Source organism: Micromys minutus, assembly GCF_963924665.1.
Source record: "Micromys minutus genome assembly, chromosome: 13".
Lineage (NCBI taxonomy): Eukaryota > Metazoa > Chordata > Mammalia > Rodentia > Muridae > Micromys > Micromys minutus.
In genome coordinates, this window is record NC_137982.1 from 3,653,444 (window position 1) to 3,669,461 (window position 16,018).

The following is a 16,018-nucleotide window of genomic DNA, read 5'->3' on the forward strand; positions in this document are numbered from 1 at the left end:
TGCTGGTGGGGCTAAAGGTGTGCACCACTGTGCCTGGTAAAATACTGATCTTTAACCGATTAAAAATATATCAGAAGAGTACATGCTTGTGGAATAGCATATAACAACATATCAGTATACTTTTTCCAATACAGATGATGTCCATTCTATAACGTGAAAGAAAACATCGACACAGTTAAGTCTGGGTGTTAACTTGATTGAAATTATTAGAGCCACCTAGAAGAAAGGAAAGCAGATATGGGGTGTGTCTGTATGTGGAGGGGCACTCTCTGGGGGTCAGATGGAGTAATGGTGGAATAAGGAGAAGGGGGTTCTGTCTCTCTATATATGTGTCTCTCTCCCCATGTCTCTGTCTTTTCCTGTATCTCCATCTCTCCTCAGCTCCACCACAATGGGCTGAAACTTGGAAAACCATGAGTCAACCCTTCCTCCCCACGGTTGTTTCTCTTGGGTACTTGGTCACAGTGACCGAAGTCAGACAAGTACTACAAACTCCTATTTATAAAATAAAAGTTTCCCTCATATACAATTTAAATGAAGACTGTAAAGGCCCCTTTAAGTCCTGCAAACGTGTGATGTGTATAAAATCACGTGGTGGGAAGTGCTGGGATACAGCTTCTGCTGCTGAGGGCGAGCAGCAGGACAAAGTTGTTTTCGGTTGGCCTGATGCTAATACTGGACCCCCCAAGACCGGCTGCCCTAGAGATGAGAGGTGGACCTGTGACCCTGCCCAGCCAATAGCTGGGCAGAAGAGACTCAGGTGGGGTTTGGGTTTCCCGGAGCTTGGGGTTGGGAGAGAACCACTGGGAAAAGAAGGTGCATGAGAGAGAAGGAGAGGTCACCATGGGTTAGGTGAGCCACACAAACATGGCCCTGAGGGCTGGCCAATTAGAGTTAAGAGCAGCCAGATAAAACATAGTAAATAGTAAGTATTGATTTGGGGTTATCAATAGAAAAGTAGATTCTATAGTGCATACAGGGTAGGTATCTGCCCAGCTCTGGTGCTGTTTAAGGTTTATTGTAAATATAAAGACCTTGTGTGTCTTTTATCCGGGAACTGAAGGGTCCAAGGCAGGGTAGAAACCCCAATTCCGGATTAAATAATTCCTACAACAGAAAGTACTACAGAACGTGGCCTCAGGCAAACTCTTAACACAGGTTGTACATGGGGAAAGGTTTGGGCTAACCCTGGGGAGTGGTCCAGAACGCCTGTCCCTGAAGTCTACACTGCCAAGCCTGCAGAGAAACAAATGGATCTCCACTTATGTGTGAGTGTGTTGAGGGTGGTGGTGCACATCTGTAATGGAACCATAAGCCTGCAGCCCAGCTAGCCTGGTGTATGCAGTGATGAATGAGAGACACAGCGTGAAACACGTGGAAGGCAAGGACCTGCCCCCAGGCCCCCACTGTCATCTGATACCCACATTTCCAGATTGATTGGGAGGGAGGAGCAGGAAGCACAGAGTTGGAGCTAGGCATCAACTTCCTGTTTCAATCCCTGATTTAAAAAAAAAAAAAATCTTGTAGACATGGCTGTCCTAAATTCCTTCCCATAATTTTTGGGACCCTCTTTCTGTGTCTGTTTCTCCCCCTCTTGTCATTTCCTCCACCTGCGCCCAACAGGAGGTAAAGCTGGCCTGCTAAAGGCAGAATTATACTGCTGGCCATAAACATTTACTACTTTTACTGGTGCATCCCTAGCTGGGGCTGTGGAGCCCTGCAGAACAGAGCTACAAAGCCAATTAACTTCTGCCACAGCCAACCAAAGACAGGTGACTGGCTTGGGTGGGACAGGCAGGCGAGGAAGCCCATCAGGGCTACATGGGTTTAGAACCAGCCTGTGAGGGAAGCTGGGTCAGCACCAGCTTCTCGTCCCCTCTGCTGCAGTTCCCTCACTGGCTCTACTCCAGCCTTTCTACAGTTGGACTCTGTCTGCAGTCCACCCTACACACGCACGTCCCAGCATCCCTTGACTCAAGCAAAGCGTACCTCATGTGTAAAGACCTGGCCACTTAGTTCCTGTCTACCCAGGTCCATGTCTGACAGCAAAAATGGTTAGCACCACAATGGCACAGATGCATGGGTGGAAGGTGGGCGGATAGGTGGGTGAACGGATGACGGAACAGTGCAGAGCAGGCTGAGTAGACGAGTGGGTAGGAAAGTGACTAGATTCAGAGATGGCTAGACATATGTAATTCCAGTTTCAAGGGGTCTGACCCTGTCTTCTGGCCTCCGAAGACACCAGGTACACACATGGACAGCACACATCCATATTAATAAAAAGTGAATAAATCTAAAGAAGAAGGAGAAGAAGGGGGGAGGAGGAGGAGGAGAAAGAAAGAAAGAAAGAAAGAAAGAAAGAAAGAAAGAAAGAAAGAAAGAAAGAAAGAAAGAAAGAAAGAGAGAAAGAAAGAAAGAAGCAGACGCAGCTACTCGAGTGTGCTACACTAAACACATCCTGACTTAGAGAGAGAGAGCCAGATCCCCTAGTGTGGGTGAGAGCCTCCCTCCATATCAGAACATTCCTGAACACTCACTTCCTCATGCCCACTTCTGGGAAGCCAAGTTTCCCCTGCACCAGGCATGGGGATTAGGTGGATACCCCACAGGAAGAAAACCACAGCAGGCAAGAAAGCCCCAGCATCTCAGGCCCAGCAGCAGCCTGACCTGAGCAGCATCTAATTCCTGCTCAGCCTTCCTCGGCGCCAGCCCTTCGCCTTAGACCCTGTGTCTAAGGATCCAGCTACCCCAGGGGACACATCTGACAGCACAAAGGTGTCTCTGGCCAAAGGATTGAGACTTGAGAACAGATAATTAAAGGGGCACCTAAGCCCAAACTCAAAATGAAGCCCAAAGCACTTTCAACAATCCAGCCTCCCCCTCCTTCCTCTTCTACCCAATTCTCCTTCCAAGGTATGCAGGGGACACTTATTCAAGCTGGCCACTGGCCACAGCCCCAGGAGCAGCTGGGGCTTGGCGATTTCGGTGCTAGGACTTCTGTGCCTATCTCTGAACAGTGATCTCCACCAAGAAAATGCCTCCATCAAGTGTGGACACACAATCTGTATCTGCAGCTTGGTTGTTAAAGTAGCCAGAGAAAGAACCCCAGAATCAGCTGCCCTCCTTCCACAACCTTGGGATATAACTGTGGTTGATTTTACTAGATAGGACCTTCCCTACCCAGGAATTCCTCCACCCCAGAATAGGGCAAACTCTCTCACCTCTGTAAGGTAAACAAGCTTGTGGCTTTCTAAACTAGTATCTGCAAACAACCTTGATTTCACCACCCACTCACCCAAGTGAGCACTGGGAAGAGACCACAGCCCACTGCCTCCACCTGGTTCATTCCAGGGGGTGGGGGGTGTGTGGCTGCTATCTGAAGGAAGGAGGCAAGAGCTAGGCCCGTGAAAGTAAGAGATCTTAATTTTCTGGCTCTGCTGGTCTGGGCCACGCTGCAAAAGGTAGACAATTGTTTGCACTGAAATAAGCCAGAAAAGGCTCTTATTCGAGTATCATATCACCCCCTCTGCGCATCCTTCATGTGGTGGTGTAGGTCCCTTCCCTGCTTCTGACCAGCTCATCGGCCATGTCAACTCTGCTGGGTCTCAGGTCTTGCACCCACAGATCCCTGTAAGCACCAGCTCCAGTGACTAAGAGACTTCTCCCTAAGCAGCCTGCAGGACCACCCAGGTCCCCTCACAAGTACACAGAGACCTTGACCTCCATCCACGTGCTTCTGTGCCCTGCTGAACCTTCCCGTGACGGACTTGAAACAAATGTGGCCCCGGAGGGCTCTAGAGCCTCAGATCAGCACCTGGTACAACTTGGTTCATCAGATCATTTCACAAACGTGGGACCCAAAATGTGTTCTGCAGGCTCTGCAGACATTTCAGGCGGGTGTGACCTGGCTCGAGACAACAGCACCCTGCTTTGTTTTTCTGGTGCTTGTTCAGCGGGAGCATGTACAGACCTCGAGACTGTGTGCATTTCACCAAATCACTGAGTGTGGCCTCACCCACGGCTGGACTGATCCTTCACAGCCTGGCTGTGCTATAAGACTGGGTGGGCCCTGGGTCCTGCAAGTGAGCGGCCAGAGAGCTCGCATGTGCCTAAATGTATCTGTATCTATCCTGTAAGGAGAAGCAACAATCCCCCAGGCCTCCCCCACCCCATCACCTAGTTCCACATGTTGTTGGAGACAACATGACTTGTGGGTCTTGGCCGGGCCTCCACACTGACCCTGAGATTTCCTCAGATCATGGGAAGGGTCAGCTCTGCCCTCCCCAGACCTGAGGGACTGAGCTAGGCAAGCACAGAACCCAGCATGGGTGACAACAACCCAGAGACTGCATACAGGGGCTTGACTGAACCACAGGCCCCTCTGGCACCATTTGCCAGGGAGAAGGCAGCCAAGCAGAGTTGAAAGGCACCAAAAGCCTGGGGGATGACAACTGCTTAATTATTCAAACAGGCACCTGGGTAGCCGCATCCTAATTGGTGGGAAGGCCTTGAAACCCCAGTGTCTATCTTATTAAAAACAGCTCTCCTGCTAAACAGCACCAACTGTCCAAACAAGCCCATAGACTGGTCACAGTCAGTCTCCTCAGCCGACATCCCGCCCAGTCCAGACAGTGGGTGAGTCTGCCTTGCTCCGTGTCACACCCCAGCCAGTTCCCCTGTGGAAGGAGCAGGCCAGTGCCATACCACCAACAGAGAGAAGGGGAGAAAACAGCACTGACCGGGAAAGCCTGAATAGCTGCAGAAGAAGGCATGGTCTCATTTTGAGTTCAGAGGTCCAGGTTGGAATCAGACCTAGAGGAGTTGGTGTCTTAAGTTTCCAGCCTCAGTGACCTCTTCTGATAAATGGGAGTAAACCATGCACTTCCACACAAATAGCAAAGGAAGCAATGGTGAGCTCTAAGTAAAATAATCGCAGTGGCAGCCTGGGCAGAGGGAACATAACACCTCTGTCAAGTGAGGACAGAGTCTGGTGATACAGGAGTTTGGTTATCATAAGGTTCTTCAATGGAAGTCAGGTTGGACATATGAGAGGGTCTCTGCCACCTTTAATGAGTCTTAGAAGTGGGCACAACAAGGCAAGGCCACTGCCACAGCCCTGACAGTAATCTCTGGTCTCTGCCAAGGCCCAGCAGGGGTGGGGATAAGGGAAGTGGGGTGCAACTGACTCAGAGCCTCCTGGGGCCAGAATCCAACTAACCCCCAAGTCCTACGGGGTCCTTGTGGCCTGCATCTACAGAAAGTAAGGGCTCTGCTCTGTTCCGCCCTGTCTGGGGAAGCTTGGGGAGGAGCCTCTACTGATAACAAGGAATGTTGCTTCTCAACATCTGAATTCAGAGCTTCCCTCAGGCAGAGATGTGGTAGGAAGAGGCCAATGGATGGATACACAGGGCCTCCATCACCCCCCTCCCCAGTCAAAGCAAGTCAGGGGAGGAGTTGATCAGGATAAGAGTGGGAAGTTGTGGCAGACACACGAGCAGCATCATATCCATAGTTAAGAGCAAGGGAAACAAGGCAACCACACTGCTTGCTTGCTGCTGATGCTCAGCCAGCTTGCTTCACTCTTAAATGGTTTAGAGCCCAGGGAATGGTTCTGCCCACAGTAGGCTGCATCTTCCTACATCAATTAACAATTAAGATGATTCCCCACAGACACTTTCACAAACCAATCTGATGTAGACGGTACCTCAGAAGACTCATTCTTCCCCGGCAACTGTCGTTTGCACCAAGTTCCCAGTTAAAACTAACCAACATCGAACCCCATGTCACACTTCCTAACTGGGCAAAACCCCACTGGCAGCTAGCTTGAATGAACGCTGAGGACGAATCCCCAAGAGGCCCCAGAGTTTGGCCAACTTTTCTAGCTGCCATGGTCAGGACCCAGCAGCCAACCACCACTGTGGCATGTTCCCTACCCAGGACAAAGCTTGAACCATCAAAGTTCTGCTGAGGACCAGAAGGCTCCCCTCAAGTCCTCCTGGCCCAGGCCTGGGAAGCCTACTCTAAGTCGAGCAATGTTAGGTGCACAGTAGACATGACAATTCTGCTAATTGACAGTTCAGGTCCCACCCACAGGAAGAAACAAAAATGGAGGACTGGGTCTGCCTAGGGGCCTTGATCCAGGGCCCAGACTCCTGACTTCAGCTAGACTCTTCAAGCCCCCATGGTGCCGACCAGCCTCAAACTGGCTCAAGCTTCATGGGTACCCCAGAGATTAGCTGTGATGATGAAGCAGACAGCAGCTTTTGAAAGAGCGTCCTTCCACCTCTCCACAGCTACTGCAGTCCTTCCTGAGATGACCCTTGTCCCTGTGGGGCCTGTTCCTTTCTCATGCTCTGGTTTCTAGAACAATCCCATGAATCACATGAGCCAAGACGCAGAGTTGTAGCCTCTCCACATGAGTAGAACAGAGTTGCCTAGTTTGTGTCAGTGCCCACCAGAGTCAGAAGAACAAGAATGAATCCACGGGTCTTGAATCAACTGTCTACACAGCTGGCTTCCTTCACAGTCACAGGGAAGATGGCCATATGGACAGGACCTGCTTAGGGGAGCTGGGAGTGGGATACTGTAAGGGGTTCTGTACTACCAAGTCCCCATGTGACCTCCAGCAAGACCCCTCCCCTCTCCGAGCTGCCAGGGGAGTGACACAGCAGCTGGAGTCTTTCCTCCATCCCCCAACATCCTGCCAACTTGCTGCTGGGAAATGCAGGGTCAGCCCAGTGGCCTTGGCAAGCTGCCTAGGCCAAGGGACCTGTCCCTTGGGGTTCTGATGTGATCTAGATAAACTAAGCCTGTCCCCTCAGAACAGAGCAGGCATCACTAATCGATCACTTTCTGTCCCTGGGCTGTGTTAAGATGGTTGGTGACAACCGAGAAAACAGACTAAGAAGTGCACAGAATCTCAGGGAAAAGCTGTCATGACACTGACTGTCAGAGAGGGACGATCACCAGAGACTGGGCGGCTCAGTCAGCCTACAGATACCAGCCTTAACCAACCTCCAGTGAGATGCAGAACAGGGACAAGACACGGCTTCTCTGCCAGCTACCGATCAGGGGGACAGCCTACTTCTTATGAAATCCCAAATATGCAGGATGCGGAGGTCACCCCACCCGGCTTGAAGATGTCTGACAAGGCCTCTGCTAGCAGGGGCATAAGGATAACCCTAACCATCAGCCACTCAGACATCCAAGTGAGGGTGGCAGGGTCCTACAGAACAAAAATTACTCGTGGGAGTGGATGGGGCTCTATCCTATTCCCTAGTGAAACAGGCCATGACTGCAGGTAGCCGAGGCCATACACACAAGGTCTTCCCTCTACTCTATGACCTTACTCATTCCTGAGTATGGCTCCCTAGGATCCTTGGCCCACAGTAGCAGAGGTTGGTGCAAAGCTGTCCCCACACAGTAGTGAACCTAGATGCATGGCTTTGCCTCATGACCAGGTGTGACAGGCTTTGCTAAATAGAAAGTCATTCCTCAAGGTTGAGGCCAGCCTGCCCTGCCAGCCTCCACTGACACCACCCTAAGTTATCCTTCTCTTACTCTGAGTCCTGCCTGATTATGACAGCGCTTTAGGTCTGGGGACATCCACATCAAGGCTAGATCGAGGTGAGAGCCATCCAAGTAGACATGTTCCCATCGCCCTTGTTTTTGCCACAGCTCAAACCATATTCTCTGTGCCTTTCACCATACTGGGGCACCTCCACACCAGGGACAGCTGGCATCAGTCCCGGTGGCCACAACCACTCCAGGATCCTAAAACCAAAAGAAGCCAAAGCCTGCAGACTTGATACCTTAGGCTCTTCTTCCCCCTCCTTTCTCCTCTGCATTGCCCAGTCAGGACCACTAAGTGCCTTTCCCCAAATGCTTTTGCCATGAGAAACAGCACTCACCCTTCTCTATCAGAACATTCCAGGAGCCTGCTGCCCTTCCCTACATACAGATGCACTGTCAGAGATGCCAGGACGATCAGATCCAGGGCCTACCTGAGCGCTCACAGCAGCAAGACACGTGAGCATTTGTACATGAGCATGTTCAAGTGCGTGCTTGCTCTCCAGCCTACCTCAACCCCCCTGCTGCCCACAGTTTGCTGCATATGACCTTGCAGACCAAAGCAAGGGCCAGGACAATACAGGAAAGACCTTAGGAAGAAAAGCAGGTAGGCCAAGCAGGCCTGTGGCTCCGCCTTTTGTTTCCCACTAAGCTGCAGCGCCGTTGTTACTGATCAATGATGGAGCAGGTTACTGACTCAACCAGAGAGAGTTTCAATGTGTGCTGGGCTCCAAACTAGACACACAGCAATTAGAGATGGCTCTTCTGTCTCTCCCTCCCTGATAAAGGGGATCAGCATCTTAATCACTCGTGGGAAATCCACTGTGCCGCCTCCGCTAAGGTCCTGCAAAGAGGAAAGACTCTCCTTCAATTAAGCTGGCCGCACGGCCCGTCTCAACCCTGACAGCAGGTTCAGCAGGGCCAGGTGGTCAGGATGCTTGATGTCACCAGGTGGGACAATTAAAACCATCTTGCTGGCAAGATGAGCAGCTGAGTGATGGAAATTGCCACTTCCCATCCAAATCCCCTCTCTCAGACAGTCCAATTACCTGAAATTAGCCAGGGAGCACCAGCTGGGAAATGGGGTGTCACCCACTGGCTCAACGCCAACAAGAAAGCAGGAACATGGGGGAGTCCTCTAGGAGCTAGCTGGACCAGCTCAGTTAAAGACTGGGACCACAGAAGTACAGAGACTTGGAGTCATGCTGAGACGCTGATGATGGTGGCTCTACCCAGCTGACAGTGCTCTGGAGAACTTATAATGCTAGGTCCACGAAGCCCTGTCACCTCTGACTGAAGGTCTCACTCCAGGGACATCCAGCAGCTTTCCTATTTTTAAAAACAGAGCTATTTACTTGTTTCAAAAGCAGTTACCCTAGTTTTTTGTCTCTGTTTTTACATCAAAGGTCATCAGCCTAGCAAGGATTCATACTTCCTGAACCTTCTCTTCCCACTCTGCAGATTAGCCGATCATATCACACTGTGAGGTCAAGCATCCTCCAATAGGATAAGACACAGTCACAACCTATGCCAGGGATAAAAAGCAAGAGCCACGTAGGCCTCAGTGTGTTGCTACCCCAGTTTGCGTTCTAAGAAACCATCTTTGAAAAAAGAATTCCCTTGCCAAGATACGTGCCCTTTGTGCGTTCCTTTGTGTGCTGAGATGATTCGTTTTTATTTCTAATGAGATGGTTCAAATGTCCCAAAACGAGGTCAAGACACAGTCCTCATCACCTGGAGTTGTATTTCCTCGTCATCTGAGGTGCCCAGTGAGAGCGTAGACCTCTCAGCTATTAGAGGCATAAAGGTAACCTTGTTAGGGCAGGCAGGGAGCAGAGAACAGCTGGCTGACATCCACAGGACCTTCTACCTATGACCTGGACCTGTTGAGGGTACAGCTCTCCCTGTGAAACATGTCTCAGAGGCCCAGTGGCCCAGGAGCTACAAGTGGTCAGGAACCCCACCACCCCCCCCCAAAAGATGAAAGATCTGGTTCTCTAAAGCAGCCAGTGACTCACCAGGCATTCATTTTCATTCCAAAAGTTCTGTTGTTCTTAGATTTAAATCCGGGTGTGTCTGCCTGATATGCCGAGAATCTGCTTCATATTGAAGAACTGCTGCTACAGCCCCCATACCAAGAACACTCTGTTTCTCCCAGCCGTGACCTCTGCCTGGCCTACCCACCAGACAGTGCCAATGACGGCAGCACCGTTCTAACAGTTAGGAAAGTAGAAATAGCCAAGACAAAGGACCCAGTAGACCATGGCCTGTTTGGATGGGAGGCTTGAGGAGGAAGCAGGCTAGAGAGAGCTCGGCAGTTAGAAGCACCGTCGCTCTTGTAAAGGGTCTGGGTTTGGTTCCTAGTACCCACATTGGGTACCTCACTGTAACTCCAGTTCCAGGAGCTATGAGGCCCTCTTCTGGTCTCCATGGGCAGCACACACATATGGTACACAGCAGACACACATAAAAAATACAAGTATTTTGGGTTTGGTGTGTTTTTGTTTTTAAGACTAAGGAACTGGAGGGATGGCTCAGCAGTTAAAAGCACATGCCGTTCTTGAGGAAAACTCACACGGTGGTTCATAATTATATCCATAACTCCTCCTCAGGCACGTAAATGGTACATATATACAGGCAATAAAACAACCATACACATAAAATAAAGCTTGAAAAAGACTGGGGACACTCTGACCTTGCCCCCTCCTGAGTAACCATGGAAGCAGGCTCCACAGGGGCTGTGGATGCCTATTTCCTAGACAAAAACTGCCTTCCAGAGAATTCAAATTATTTAGGACTAGCACAAGTCTATAGTTGCCCGGTGCCGTGAACGAAGGCTGTGACGCCAAACTGCACCTTTTAATGATCATATTACTCAGGTGAGATGGCACACACCTGTCATCTCACATCCGGAAGGCAGAGGCACGAGGTCAGGAGTTCGAAGTTATCTGCAGCTGGAATAGTGAGTTCAAGGCCAGCCTGTGATACATAAACCCCTCAGTCTACGGGGGAAAAGGTCATGTATGTTGTGTGAGTAAAAGATGTGGCGGTGTGGTGGCATTCTGAGATGGCACTCCAGAACTAGGAGCTGGCTCTGCTCCGAGAAGCAATCTTCTAAGGAAGTAGCCCACTCACCCCACGAGCCCCGAGATCTGCCACAGAGGTGGCCTTCTGACAGCAGCCACAAGTCACCCCGAATCAAGGGGTATAAAAGCACACAAGTTTACCATGCTGTGGCTCAGGAGACAACAATCCAAAACAGGTCACTCAGGAGCATGGTTGTCCTGCCATGAGGCTTCCTCGCCTTTCCGGGTTCGAGCTCCAATCTCCAGGCCAGAATCTGCGTCATCCCCATCTCTGTACATCAATCCTTGACTCTCCTCTGAACCTTGCCTCCCTGGATCCCTCTTATAAACACTGACTACACCTACAAAGCCTAAAGTGTGTGCCCAAAGACTAGGGGGATGCTGCAGCTTGGGTTGGGGGCACCATTAGGCCTTCATGGGATCACTGTGCACCACACTGAGGGGTAAACACACAAGCACTGGGTGCATCTTCACCTAACATATCACTCAAAGTGTGGGGACATCCTTCCCCACATATCCACCCTTGGCCTTGGCCTACAGACAGTTTTAGCCTTGAACATGTCTTTTCTCCTAGCCACTCTGACCTTGTTAGGACATCCCCTTGGCTTCCAGTGGGTTCTGGCCAGGACAGACTCCTACTCCACACACTCTGGGGATGCTTTGCCTTTCTTCCTCCTCCTCTGCCCCTGTTGTCTGATTCCCCTACTCAGCGGGATGAGACTCAGATTGAGTCTCTAATTCACTGCCTATGAGAATCGTAACCGAAGGCTTTTTACAGAAAATCAGCTTCTTACACAAAGTGTAAGAGTTTGTGATCAGGATTCTTTTTTAAGCAGCATGGTAGGCTTCCATCCAGTCAGGAGGAATCCAGGGGAGGTCCTGGGGCAGTGGGATTGGTGTGCAAGATTTCAAACAGGAAAGTGTTTGGCTAAACAACCCCTCCTGCTAATTGCTAACAGCAGGAAGCTATTTCAGAGGAAGGGATGAGCAGTTATCTTGGGAAGTGCTGTGGGGTCCTCAGAAAATCCAGGTCTCCATGACAATCTCAACCCACTTGGAAGAAGAGAGAACAGTCAGACTCAGCCCCCTCAGCAGGTCACACGAGCTTGCGCAGGAGCAGGGCACAGACACCATTTTCTCTAGAATGATCCAGCATTGGCCAGACCAAGGAGAGACAGGAGGTACTAGAAGACTGACTAGAGTCTAGCTGTGAGGATGCTATGTGGGAGACCACAGGAGGGCTAGGGTTAGTGAAAGCACCCCCATCCATCGATGATTCAAGAGAAAAAGTATTTATTTAGGGGGAGGGGTGGGTGTGTCATGGCACACAGTTGGAGATCAGAGGACACCTTTCAGAAGTCTACCTGTTCTCTCCTTCCACATGTGAGGCCTGGGGTTGAACTCAACTTGGTGGCAAGTGCTTTCCTCCTTTCAGACCCTTCTCGATCATTTTCCCAGCACCTCATGCTCTGTTCAGTAAGAGGATGACTCTGTATTCTTGGTGGCACAAAATAATGCTCCAAAAGAAGGCTTGGCTCCTACAAGCTCCACCTGTCAGCCAGAGTCTGGTTAAGTCCTCTGGCAGACCCTGTGCAGGACCTCCAGGCCTAGGCTTAGGATGGGGCTCTGGATCACAGATCAGTATGGAAGAGAGTGTCAAGATAAAAGTGACTGAGGTGTCCTCATGACTGACTCCCACTGCATAAGCATCAGCGTGGTGGGTTGCTATGGATACTGCTCTGGTCTGTTGTCAAAGGTGGACTGCTGGCAGGTGAAACCCCACTTGCAGGACTCTGCTTGAAGAGACACCACCCCTTCTACTTGCTGGCCAAGCTCCCAAGTGCCTTCTTCTTCATCTGCCAACATGGCTCCTTCACTGTAACAGACTGTGGCTATGGACTCAAACTTTTCTATATCCTGTGAGGCCTCTGATCAGTCATGGAAGCAGAGAGATGCTCCCACGTTAACCTGAGAAGGTACAACCAGGACAGGCATGGGACTGAGTCTCAGCTATTCTGTAAGCCACCTCCAGGGTCTCATGGTCAAGTGCAAAGCTCCAGGAAAAAGCCGCCCACACTGTCCCATGAGGCATCTCGGTCTTAAAGTGTAGGGAATGGCAGCTGGATCACACCCAGGCATCCCCCAGACTGTCACCAAAATCACACTTGGCAGACAGTAGGCCACAGCAGCTGGCCTCCCTCCAGTTTGGGGATACTAAAATGAGGCGGGGAAGGGGACACACTTAGGATTCTGTGCAGGGCAAGTTTGTTGGCTGGAATCTGCCGAGAGAATGTCCCTTTTGTCTGTGAATGCACAATGCAGAGCGTGTACACCAGGTGGGATGCTCAGCTGTAGTAAGGACGGGCAGTGACAGGCCAGTGTGGCAAAGAACTCACAACTGATCAGTTCCCAAATCAAAAGGCCCCAAACCTTTGTGTCCAGAAATGGCACTGTTTTAACTGGACATCTTTAGGTGGAACCTTTTAAGGACTACAGTGGTGACTCACAGCTGGGCAGTGCAGGGAGCTTGGCAGGTGCGCGCTCTCTGGCAAGCCCTGTGTGCTGTGGGGACACAATCCACTTTGCTCTTTGTTTGGCTTTTACCTAAAGTTTCTGTTAGTTGTTCCTGTTGCTTTTGATAAGAGGGCTCACAGTTTAGCCCAGGCTAGCCTTGATGTAGCCCAGGCTTGCCTTAACTGTTAAACTTACTTCAGCTTCAGCAGAATATATACTAGCACATCAGCTCTTAGCCTCTGGTCATTATAACCCTGCAAGTGTTGCAAACATCCTTTTCTGTTTCGTGTTTTGTTTGAAAATATTTTAAAACAGCCTGCCTTCTGGGTAACAAAAAGAAAAAGGCTTTGATTCAAAAAGCTCGAGTTCCTCAAGAACTCATGCCATGACTATCTCATGGATGGACTGACATGGCACCTACCCCAAGACTCTCTGTAAGTGAGCCAACAGCTACCACAAGGGACCCTGTGCTCCCCCAAGACAGCATGTGGCCCTGCAGACCAAGCAGATATACCCAGGAACACTCAGCGGCCCGCAGCCTCAGGATGTCACTAGTACCGATGTGTGGCACACTTGCTCAGCAGTCAGGAGAGACTCTTCCCATCACCCTTGCCACCACTGGCCTGTATCCTCAGGATACCCTCAGACATGACAGAAAAGAACAGTTCTGTGTACCCCAACCCCAGGGGTGAGATGAAACCTAGCTTCCCGACCTGTACATCAGAGGTCAAAATCTTCAAAGATTGGGTCTCACCTGGGCCACCCAACCCTCTCCACTCATCCCACCTGTGAATCGGAGAGAGATACAGGCCACAGGAGCACTAGTGGCTGAACCTTCCTGTCCGTGCAGATCAGAGTGAGGCTATCTGGGGGGGGGGGGGGGGGGGGGGCTGGGTCCTCCGGAAGCCCAGTGAGAGCCCTAAGGCCCATGGGCAGGGAACTGCACTCAAACCAGGACCCTGGTCCAGAGCTGGGGAGGTGCGTTCCAGCAGGCAATGATCTGTGCTAGGATTAATTTGCTGATCTTATTACCTAAATCGAAAGCAATTTCGCAGCCATCATAACATGCTTGCAGGATTTCCCCAGTGTGAACCGTCTCCCACGCAACCTTGGCTGCTGCCAATATACTGCCAAAGTGCAGTGTGGAAGCTCCTGGTTCAGACCCGCCGCCAGGGGTGTCACTAAGGAAGCTCACCTGATCCCTTTGCTCTGTGCAATGCTGTGCAGGGACAGACGGGACACCGCAGAGATGACCTGGGGGAGACAAGAGAGAGTTCTGTCATCAAGCTGCACCACGGGTTCTGCAGGCATGGAAACTGTTAACTAGGCATACACTGTAAGAACGACGGAGCTTTTCAAGCTCAGCACCTGTGCAGTGTTTATTGCGTGAAATCTATTATTCAGCCACATTAACATTGGCTTGAGGGCTGCTGTGCTCATGATAGGGTGCCTCCAGGAGGAACAGCTTTCCTCTTATGAGGCTGTGCTTCCCCCTACAACCCCCTACCCTGCTTATGAGCCATCCCAAACTGTTTCCTTTAGCAAGTGGAAGAAATGTTTCCACGGGGCTTCTGTGGGTTCTTCCTTAACTGAGGTCCTACCTACAAAGGGCTCATCTACCGCTACTATTCTAAAAGGGTCTATATGAGTAACAGCACCTCGTGTCCACAGTAAATACTAACCCATCTCACAGACAGAGGAATGGAGGTCCAGTCACACCACAGTCACACCACAGCTCCAATGCCAGGAGGACACAAACATCCAAGTGTAGTGCTCACTGCAAGCCCCAGCCCCACGTCAGACGTCTCAACAGACACCAGCTCTGGGTCAGAAGGTCAAAGGCAATGGAGTCCCAGGTCCAGAGCCACATGGACCTTTGTAATATCTCCCAAGCTGACATACTTTTCAAAACACAGGGCAAGCAGTAGTGGGTATTCCTCAGCCCCAACAACCTGGTCCAGCCCTTTAAAAAAAAAACAAAACAGGAGCTTCCAGACATAAAGGGCCCCCATCCCCAACTTCAAACGCCCCTAACAGTTATTCCACAGAGCTTCCTAATGACTCACAGAAAGCAGGCAGTGGGCAGGGAGTTCATAGGTCAATGTGAAGAAATAAAGGGAAGGAAGATGGGGATGGCGGAACCAAGAATATAGTGTGACATACAATTACCATTATTCAACAGGGTGAGCGGATACAAAGCATGCCTGACAGCAGGCACCGTGCACAAGCTGAAGCCAAGAGTGCCACACACGTGTCAGCAGGTTCTTGTGTCCTATGGGTACATATGAGCTTAGCTGTGTGTATTGAGTATACTTGCTCATGTGCTTGCATGTGTGACCTGAAAGCTCTCTTGTGTGCTTTATGTGCACATCTGTGTGCACACCTGCACCTGGGGTGGGGGAAGAAACACAGGAAAATTGTTTTGTAAGCCACTGTTCACTCTATAGACACTAGGACAAGCCAGAACCTGGTCGTGCTGAGAAACTGAGCTCAGAGAGGGTACCACAGGCGCTATCCCAGGATTCCGGGCCTTGCCATCTCAGTGTGCTTACTTAAAGGAAAAGAGAGACGCCCTCATTTACCCAAAGCCCTCAGCAGAAATGCACTCCAGAGTTCCTTTAGGCTGTTCCGTACTCAGTAGCAATTTTCAAAGGAACAATGCCACAGCAGAGGCTTTTTCTATGCCCAGGGGGTGGTAGATTCAGTCCACAGCTGAGTGTGTGTCTGGGCCTCCTGTCAGTGTCTACGTCCAAGGGCTAAGACTTGGAAGTTATGGCGGGGAATAACTGGGGTCCTCTGTGTTTGCTCGGACAAGTCTCAAAGGGCTTGATACGCAGCTGGCCCTGCCG

The 16,018-nt window shown here is 50.7% G+C and overlaps 1 protein-coding gene across 3 annotated transcripts in view; it reads right to left on the bottom strand.

The window, feature by feature from the left end:
* VAV2 (vav guanine nucleotide exchange factor 2) overlaps positions 1 to 16,018 on the bottom strand; it is a 155,724-nt gene that overhangs the window by 55,500 nt on the left and 84,206 nt on the right. For all 3 annotated transcript variants that reach the window (XR_013975315.1, XM_080927506.1, XM_080927505.1), the window contains exon 3: positions 14,365 to 14,423. Coding sequence is in view for 2 of the 3 variants with exons in the window: in XM_080927506.1 (XP_080783632.1) it covers positions 14,365 to 14,423 (59 nt within the window). In the remaining variant the exon portion in view is untranslated. The remainder of the gene's footprint in view (positions 1 to 14,364; positions 14,424 to 16,018) is intronic.